Genomic DNA, 10,855 nt, shown 5'->3' with positions numbered 1-10,855 from the left:
ATGACTGCTCTATGTTGCATTCACCTGGTACAAATATGGATTTTTATGCATCAAGAGGTTTGTTTCTCTTTCTGCCACATTCTATTTATAAATTCTGTAAACATTGCTTCATAAAAATTTGAAAATAATACTTTCAATTCACTTTTGATTATTAGATATTGATGTTGACATGGATCATTGCTGACATGGATCATTGCACAAAAGACATAAACGTAAAAGATATACTGCCAAAGGGACTCACTAAAATTCAAGATGCAGAACTGGCCTTACATAATAAAAAAACAGTTGCTGAAATAAAGAACTTGGAATGGAACTCAGAGGCAAAGGTATCAAATATATTCTTACATCATGAATTTATCGTAATTACTAACTGTCAATGTATTTTATAATGAAATATAATTTTATAAACTGACTAATCTTTGTATTATAGAACTTGACGGTAACATGCAATGCCAAAATCATTAATATCAACAACAAATATGGATGGTATTATGTTGCATGTTTTATATGCAAGACAAAAGTGAAACAGGTCAAAGGAGTTCTATGGTGTGAACGTTGTAAAAATGAGCCAAAATTTGCAGTCCCAAGGTAATTAAAAAAAAAAAAATTTGATTTGTAAATTCTAAAACACACACAAATTATATATAACATTCTATTAACAACTTTGTATCTAAAACAGCTATAGAATACAAGTCCAAGTACAAGATGAAACCGGATCAACCACATTCATATTGTTTGACAAAGGAGCTGAGAAAATTATTTCTAAAACTGCAAAAGAACTTGCAGAGATGCAAGAAGAGGTAATTTCATATATAAATGTCAGTCCTATATATTTATTTTCTGAAAACTGAAGTTTTAATACTTTCTTACCAATGTTGCATGTATATTTATATATATTGCTAATAGAATGATACTTTGTTTATACAGATGTTGAAATTAGATGAGAATACTTTACCAAAAGAGATTCAAAAAATAATTGGCAATGAATATTTGTTCCAATTGCATCTTGATGAATATAATTTGAAGTATGGAAAAGAAAATTACACAGTCTCAAAAATTTTGGAAATGGAAGTTTTACATAAGCAAAAAGACTCAAGTAAAGTTGAAGAACATCAGGTGATTGAAACATACTTACTTCAACTTGCTTACTATATGATTCAAAGATTAGTCTACACATAATCTACTTTACATATCTAACTGATACATAACAATGCAAATTATTGCAGGAAACAAAGGAGGAAATTGTAAGAAAATCAAGGAAGGACAAGTACACAGCCAATCAAAAAATAGAAATAGGAGAAACATCTGTTCAAAGACCTGAAAGAATGCCGCTCCAAATGCTTCAAAAATGTCAAAAAAGTACTAAGCAAATTGCTACAAAGAAGAAAAAAAACTGAACTCTATTGTATATACTACCTTACTCTAGGACTCTTTACGTATTTCATAGTATTGTTAATTTTTATTTTTTTGCCTTTAGAAGAGTAAACTGAATGTACTGACTAAAACTGACAAATTAGAACAACGTTACTATAAAATGTAATTAAATTTCACAATTTGGTATGTTAGACACTGTGATGGCCCAAAATGGTTGATTTCAAAGTGTATAAGCTGAATGAAGAATGTAGACAACAGGATTTGCTTTATTAAAATAAATAGATTTTCCCCTATTGTTCTGTTATTGTAAAGTAAAAAGTTATGTGTGTCAATATAGTGTATGTAATTGTACTATGGCTGTTTGGATCAGTTATATATCTGCTTGAATACATCAAAATTTCCCTTATAATGTCAATTGTGCTATTTTTCCTTCTCAATTGCTTAATAAAACACTATGGAGTTTTACCTAAGAAATATAAAAAATTAAATAATTTCTCTTTCCAGTTCTTTTCCTCTCTTCCTTTTTATTTTAAAAGAAATATAAAAATATCTAATTCTTACAACTTTATTACTTCTAATGAAACCATTTTTATAGCTATACACAGTAGAGTTGTAATGACTAAGAGTCTTAACAATGTATAATATATATGTAAAGCAATTACCTGTATTTTCTTCTACTTATGAGATTTTAAATGATTCTGCGCATCGCGCGGGTTAAACGCTAGTTTTATTAATTGTTAAATCATAATTCTGGTGAATTTCTTTTAAAGGAGGAGGGGGGGGGGGATATTTCAAGCAAGGGGTTTGTGCTGAACTACTAGAAGGCTGAATTTGAATATTTGAATTTAGATTTGGATTTTAAAGTGATGGATTTGAAATGTCTTAATTTCAAATTCATAAATATTTAAGTATGTTATATAAATTTCTAAAATTCTATTGGTTTAGAAGTTATTTTAGGTTTAAAATCCTTGGTGGATTTGTCAAATTCAAATTCTTGACTCTTTGTAAACTATCCAAAGAAGGTATTTATAAAATTATTTATATATTCGGAGTCTATAAAAATTATTTATAATACAAACCATAAAATTATAATCCTTACCCCCCAAAAAGAAGAAGATAGAAGGAATAAAATGTATCCAATGCCCAAGAAGAAAATTTGTTGATTTAAAAGTTATCACCATATTGAAAACCATTTTGAAGACAAAGTACCAACAAATATTTTGCTAAACGCACCCCATCCTGTGCAATGAACGAGTTATTTACCTAATTTTAGTAATAAGTTTGCTCAAAATATAAGTCTAGTCTTGTAACCTAATGTCAGGTTTTGTTGTAACGTATAGTAAAGCGTCTTCTCAGAAACGATACTATAAAAACAACAAAATGAAGTAGTCTACATTAAGCGTTATCAATTTATTTCATAAATAGGGATTCTGCATCATCTGTATCAATGCACACAAAACATTGCAATCGGTAACTGATTCAGGCAACCACTCATATATTTTATTATTTTCCTTTTTCACATTTACTATAATTCGAGATCACTCATGATTCAGTCATCAGTTATATGTGCCGCCACTAAACTCAATAAATTGAATTTTAGGGCCAAACATATATATGATTATGACATTTTTCTTCTCTCTCTCTCTTTCTTTAAGAAAAATGATTGGATGAGGTGGTCTTAAAAAATGAAGTATTAATTTTGAGTTTGGCACAAAGTAAATGTACGTAATCTAGAATGTACATTCTAGATTACGTACATTTACTTTGTTTAGAATGTGACAATTTCAAATGCATTCTAAGGAGTTCTTTGTTTATAGCTGGGTGGTTTGTAATTTCCTTTAATTCATATAAGAGTTGAAAAAGGCTATAAAAAGATTGTTTTTAGTATTTTCATCACTTTTCATGAATTACATTTTTATTTTTCATTAGAGTTTTACACTTCAATAGGCTTAGTCAAGAATCTTGTAACATAATTAGATATATCTCTGGTATGCTCATGACGTCTAGGGTTTATATCTCGCATCCTCCATTTCAAGCTTCGGCACACAATAGGAAAATGTTATCTCATAATTAGTCTTTTAGTAAATTACATAATATTTTTTAATAGACTTCTCTCAACTCTCTAGTTCTTTTAATACACAGGTTTTTTACTCAGTTTAATCACCAGTCATCCAATAAATAGTGTGATGCTCACTTAAAAATTAGGGGTGAGTGTGATTCAACCGAAAGTCTATATGAGTAACACTGAAACTTTTCTCTCTTTTCTCATCACAAAGCTTTGGCAGTTACGACTGTACTTTTATATACTGCTTCGAAGTCCTGAACACCTCATCCTTTTGTACCTTGTTTTTCTGTCCATGTCTAGAACCATTGCCGACTTTCCTCCAAACCCTGAAGATGGAGAGCTCTGGATACCTTCTGATGTTTTACATGAAATTGTTTCTACTGACATTGATGATGCTACTTATGATCATGTTGGACCTGTTGCAATTCAGCCCAACTTGGAGGTCTCACATTTTTTTTTTTTCTTTTTTCCCTCTTCTTCTTTCTAATTCATTTGTTTTTCTGTCACAACAGTAAATATGATTGATAATGGAAAAAATATAATACATTTTCTTCACGACTATAATTCTATTTCTAAAAGTTATTTTACTATTTAACTTCCTTAAATTTTTTTGTGGTAATTTAAGTTATGTTTGGCCAAATTAACAATACCACAGATTTAGCATTTTTTAATTCTATTTTTTCTTGAATTTTTTTTCCTTATATGATCAAGAGTTACCATTGATGTGAGTTGTGAAGCAACTTCCATGTGAACTTAATATTTGTTGTACTTTTTTTTGCCTTTATTTTTCTAGCTTTTTCAATTTTCATTTGTTTTCCTCTTTTTATATGATACATACTGGATTTATACATGGAACTGATCTCATCTCTATTTGCCCACATAAAACAGCAACCTCATGACAGTTTCCTTGGTACTAAGCCAGATGGCAATGGTGCAATTGGTAATGGAGTACCAGCTTCTGACGGTTACGCGTCTTGGGACGGTGCCTATCCTCGAGTTTCTGGCCATATTCACCAATATGATTCATTCAATCCAACTCAAATCCAGGTGGAACACTTTTAAAAACTCAGTTCTATATTTCCTTCTTGATTCCCTTTATTTTTCTTTTTTTGTTTGGGGTTTATTTTTTAGGAAAAAGTACTCACACTACTATATGTCTTACATCATTAGGATTTTGGGAAAAAAGGAGCCCCGGTTTTTCCTGGGAAACAAAACAACTCGTGGTCAGTGAATGCTAGAGAGGAAGTGAATGGCTTTGTTGCAAAATCTGGAGGAACTGGTTTCTTTCTTCCCCGTTTCACTAACTCTTCTAAGGGACCTAAAGATACAACAAGAGGTACTGGGGTTTTCCTTAATAACCAAATTTGGATAACCAAAGCCAAAAAGAAAAAGAGTGAGTTACAAATTCGATTCATCATTACATCATGTCTCTTATATGTGCTGGAAGTTGATATGTTCTTAAATCTCAATTACAACTGCATGTCTTTCTGTTTCACTCTCTTTTTATCCTGTATTAATCCACTTGTGATACTTGGCTGTGTAGCCTTCAGAACTTAAAACGGCCTAATACATAATGCTCATGTTTAGTAGACCGTAGACTGTTATAGTCAGCTACATAGGATAGTTATAAAAAATGGTATAATAAAGGTTGTAGTTCTAGAGTGCCTTTGTTCAATCAAATGATTTTCATTCTAAAATAGATTTGCATTAATTTTTGTGTTGCCTTTTTAGCCTTTTGTACTCATGTATTAAATAGTTTTTTTATTACTACCGAAAAATTATGAAGTATTTCCAGAATATGGTAATATAATGTTTTCTCCTCATATATTTATGGTGGACTTTACTATGAATTTAATTAATGAGATATCTTCACAATCTAGTAATATCTCTTTGACTTGATTTCATTTATTGATGATTTAAATAATTTATGTCCTCTTTCTAGAGGAAGGAAGGTGAGATCATGCTATGTATCCTAAATTATATAAGGAAATGCTAACAGATGTCCTTAGAGTAATGATTAAGAGTCCATTTAAAGAAATTTTTTATGGGAAAAGAAAAAAAAAGTAATTAATGTTTTGACAGATTTTTTCATTTTCCATAAAGTGATGTCAAATTTTTTCTAAAATTGATTATTAACTATTACCCTAAAATTACCCATTAGCACGACCCAATTATATATGCACTTATAAAAGTACTCTTTTTAATAATAGAAGAAAATATGGTTTTTGAGAAGTTATGGTATTACCAAAAGCATATGGATTTTGTGATGGCAATAATTGCACTTTTATATGGGCATATCATTAATATCACTTTTTTCTTATTTTTTGAAAAAATTAATATCACTTTTATTATACACAAATTACAATATGTTATGTAAGTTAAGTCAATAATTGTTAAAAAAATTCATGTTATTGGATTTATTGTTAAATTAAGTTGGTTCACCTAAACATTAATTACAATAAACCACGTCAATAATTGTGAAAATAAATTTTATTTCTAGATTTATTTTAAGTTGTTTTGGGTGTTTTCGATAGAGATGTCATACTTAGCATCAAACTCAGGCTTATATCTACTCAGAGTCCAAACCAAGACTCTTTTTTTTTTTTTTTTTTGAGTGAGTTTCAATTTATATGTCTGCTCCTTATGATAGTTTTTTATCATTAGACCAAGACACCAATCAATTTTTGGTGTAGACAGGGATTGAACCTCAAATCTCTTATACAACCATTAGAGACTTTACCAGTTGAGCTAACTAGAACCCACTAAACCAAGACCTATTTAATAACCTTTAAAATGATCCTTTTTGGATTGTATGGTCGAATTGGACCTAACTTTTTTTGAGAGATAATTTCAACCTATAACGTCCACTTTGTAGAATGACCCAACTTTTCCACACTATATTTACATTTATCAAGAAATAAAAGTCTACAATGACAGATTTTTTGTTGTACTACTAGAATTTATATTCTTTTTGGATAGGTAGTTGTATTACCAGAATTGATACTAAAATATAAATTCCCTACTAACTATTCAAGTATACATTGGAAAAGGAAAAAAAAAAAAAACCATTGTTTTACATTAATTTTAGCAAATTAAATAGAGCCTTTATTAGAAATTTAACTATTTCACTATCATTTGGCTTGTTAGATAACACTCAAACCTTGTGATTCCATTAGAGATCAATCCACTTAATTATCTGATTGGTCTCCTTTAATTACATCTCATTTGAAACTACATTTTTAAAAGTACAATTATTTTAAACATAATTTTAAAAATCAGAATGGTCAAAGAACTAGAATTTGGTCAAGTTTTTTTTTTTTGACTGATTTTACTAGACCATTTAGAGTCCAATTTTTAAAACCATGCTGTTAAATTAAAATTTTTTTCTTTCAATGAACAGCTTTTTAAATCATTTTTTTTTTCAAAAAGTTGAAAAAAATAAATGTACCAATCACTATCAGACAGAAATCAAAAAGAGTCTTGAAATTATCATGTAGATAACTAAATGATAATTTTTTTTTTCTTTCACATTGTTGCAAAATACTTAGATTTGATTTTTAAATTTATTTTATAATGTTTACAAATATAAAGTTGTACACAAGTTTTATTTGATATTATTATTCTCCATTTAGGCGGGAAGAAGGGGCAAGCAGCAAATCAAAAGAAACGCGACAACGGAAAGGAAGCTATGGAAAACCAGGAGGATTCTCATCAGCTTTCTGATGAGCTAGGTTTGCCAAAGGATTGGACATACTAATTGTCAAATTAAACAGAGATATCCTTGTTGCAGAAAAATTCCCATTAGCAGAAAATAATAATAATAAAGGAATTAAATAAATTGATCATTTGGGATGGTATAACTAAAACTTGTTAGCATTTTCGGATGTTGTTCCATATCACCAAATTTATATATAACCCATTGTAAAGGACCGATATTGACCTCAAGAAACAACACCAAAGGAGGGTTTCAACCATTGGTTTTCCTCTTCTTTACTTAAGAAAATAAAAAATAAACAAACATGCTAATATAATAATCTTTAATGCCTAAATATCTTCGTTAACGGCCTCAACAATCAACATCCTCTTGAAATTTACACACCAAGACATATATTTGGTATTATGCTTTATTCAAATAAAATCTAATTAATTTATATCACATTTTATACAAGATATGAAAACGAACTCTTTCAAACTTCGTATTTTCTATTATGTAGTTTTGGGTTTTGATTGTTTCATGTCTAATAATGTATACACTCTTTCAAATCATGGTTTCCTCCTTTTTATAGTGGTGGGGAAGCCTGTTCCATCCATGGAGCACACTTTTGGTTTGAATTGTCTAGAACAATGAGCATCTAAATGAATTTTGTGGCATAAGCTTTATTGTCGAGATTTGCAATTTAAGGAGGAAAAGTAATTCATTGCACTAACTGTAAGGGGAAATATACATTCAGCGAAATTGAACAGTGTCACAACAAAATTTAGAAGTGGTTCAACTTAGGTTCACCGGACAAAAGAAGTAGTTGAGAGTGCATTTGGGAGATGGATTTAACGAGTACAAGGATACTAAATGCACCTTCTCAAAAAAAAAAAAAAGGATACTAAATGCACTACAATGGGTGACCTGGGCTTGACCCTTTTGGTGCATGTATCCCTAGCAAACACATTTAACTAGCTAACCATAGGCATGCGACAAACAACGATCCACTCAAATTTTACTTAGAATCCAACCAAACTGATCCTTCTGGGGCTGTAAATTAATGGGTTGGGCCCATCATACACTTAGGCTGTGAGTTAGGCCACATTTCATGAGCGGTTTAGGTGCTTATCATTAGTCTCACATCATGGGCTACTTTGTGATCTTGGGAGTCATTGGGCCCTTCTTTAGGCTATTTTTTGTTGTGGGGTTTCTTTCGTCATTAACTTAATCATATGTAATGGGTTTCCTTGTTCAATGTACAAGTTTTGGGCTTGAGTGGCCTAATTTCTCATCAATTTGTGATTTTGGGCCTTTTGTAGTTTAGGGCCTTGAAGCCCAAAAAATATAGGTCATAGACATCAATCTCAAGTGGAGTTGCAGGTTCTTTTTCTTCCTCCATTGGGCCTGGCATGTGTCGCCTAAGTTGTGGATCACTTATGGGCCAAGTTATTATAGGCTTCTGCTGCTACCAGTACATTTATAGAATTCCAAACCCAAACCCTAGGCCAACCAACTACAGTAAATAAGAGAAATTCTAAAAAATCATCCTTGTCCTTAAAGTTTGCATCCATTTTTATTTTCATCTCTAAACTTTAAAAAGTTCTTTTTCATTCATAAATTATTGAAGGTGTTACATTTTTTGCCAATAAACTTTAAAGAGTCTTTTTCATCCCTATACTATTAAAAAATGTCATTTTTTGTACATATTTTCTCATTTAAACTATTTAAATCAACTTTTTAAAAAGAAATTGTTACACTTTCAATAATTTAGGGATGAAAAATAAATTTTAAGTTTAGGGACAAAAAATAAATTTCATACAAACTTTAGGAATGAAAACAATATATTTATCTGTAAAGATAAGAGTCCAGGATTGTATATTGAGCCTTAGGCTTTGGCCGAGGACGTTGATGTGTCCAAGGACGAATAAGCAGTAGTAAGGGCGTTAAGCTCAGAGTCCCATAAGTAACGTGCAAGTGAAAAGGTTGGGAAAGGTGGTCCAAGGAGGATTGTCTCCTCGGATAAGCCAAGCATAGGTCAAGTGTATAACCTATAATTCAAAGTGATCTTCTAGGAAATTCCACTAGCAGTGACGTGCATTATAAACGTATAAGAGGAATGGAAGCCCAGAAACATCGAGGGAAAGGCTACTGCCACCGCATTAAATAATTTGTAGCTAACTTTCTAGCTGCATTAATGTGAAAAGGACCCCTGAATAGTGTTGTCTTGGCTACCCCAACTCACAAAGGGCTTAAGGGGGTGTTCGATAAGACAAGCACTCAAGTAGTAGCTTAAATGATCAATAAGTGGAGGACCAAGATCGTTTAAAGGGGACTATATAATGTAAGAGACCCTCCATGAAAGAGGGGGAGAAAAAAATGAAAAGAGAAACACTATAGCAATCAGGAAATAAATTTGTAATCATACTTAAGATAAAGATACAAGAATTTATCTCCTCGGACCGCTTCGAGAACGACTTGCTTTAGTTGAAATCCATTTATCTTTCTGTTCTTGTCACTTGAATCCACTTAGTTTGCCACCTAACTCATTCTAGCCTAATTTTCCAACTCACTCTCTACAAATTTATTGTTTTGGGCTTTTTGGGCTTGAGCATGTTCATCCTTTAGGTCAATGATCCAAACTCGGTCCTTCCATTATCCATGATAGAAAATGATAAAGCGTGAGTAAGGGCGTAATATGAAGACCCTAAGTGTTTCACTTCGAGTAAACTCAAAGGGATATTGGTTTTCTGTTTTTTTATTTTTGGATATGTTAGAGGAGAAGGGGTTAAGGTTCATGTACTCATGGACAAGCTCATGGAGAGCTTGTAGTGGATATTTTGGGAGGAAGAGGGTTTTATGGAAAGTGGTATTTCCCTTCAAGTTTGGGGTGAAATATTATTTTATAAAAACTTCAAGAGAAGGGTGTGTAATTACCCCATTAAAATAAAAATAAAAATATTATTTTGGTCTCTAACTTTACCAAAACTTTTTTTTTTCATCAATAAATTTTTAAAAAGTTTGTTTTTTGTTTCTAAACTATTAAAAAATTCGTCTTTCATCTATAAACTATTAAAAATGTTTCACTTTCTATCGTTCAACTTTAATATATATATATATATATATATTTTTTTTTCATTTCTAAACTATTAAAAATGTTTTTTTTTTTCATTCACTTTTTTGTTTCTAAATTATTAAAAAAACTCTTTACAAAGTTAAGAATAAAAAATATATTTAGTAAAATTGAGAAATCAAAATAATATTTTACCCAAAAAATAAAAAGAAAAAAATTATATTCTTAAATTTATTGATAAACACCTCACTCATATTGTTGTTGAAGTATCGTTTAATTTCATATTTATCGAAAATCTTGTAATTTAATTAGTTGACACTTAACTGCCCGTAATATTTGCATAAAGACATATACAAACTACAAAGTACAAATCCTCCCTCCCCCAATTATCAGAAAAAATAAAAAAATAAATAAAAATCCCACAGTTACTGCAGGGTAGAACTGACCTCATGAGAGAAGAAAATTTTAACAGAGACCCAAACAACAAACAAACACACACACATAAAACACATAAAAGAAGACAAGACCAACTCAAAGACTCAAACTTACTCTACACCTCGTCAAAGGAAAGAGGACATTGAGTGATGTCTGCTCAATATTTATATATTCATTCTCATTCATAACTGTCACTTTACTTTTCTCATTTTTT

At 30.6% G+C, this 10,855-nt stretch overlaps 1 protein-coding gene across 1 annotated transcript; it reads left to right on the top strand.

Moving 5' to 3' along the window:
- Nucleotides 1-1,463, top strand: LOC126721990 (replication protein A 70 kDa DNA-binding subunit A-like). Its single transcript, XM_050425129.1, has 6 exons — nt 1-57; nt 156-326; nt 431-588; nt 680-800; nt 928-1,116; nt 1,227-1,463. The coding sequence occupies exons 1-6, from the start codon at nt 1-3 to the stop codon at nt 1,395-1,397; spliced, it is 867 nt and encodes a 288-aa protein (XP_050281086.1). The 3' UTR covers nt 1,398-1,463.
- The last annotated feature ends 9,392 nt before the right edge of the window (nt 1,464-10,855 follow it).

This window comes from Quercus robur, chromosome 4 (assembly GCF_932294415.1).
Source record: "Quercus robur chromosome 4, dhQueRobu3.1, whole genome shotgun sequence".
Taxonomy (NCBI): Eukaryota; Viridiplantae; Streptophyta; class Magnoliopsida; order Fagales; family Fagaceae; genus Quercus; species Quercus robur.
The sequence above is the reverse complement of the archived record's forward strand: the minus strand, read 5'-3'. Positions and strand labels throughout refer to the sequence as shown.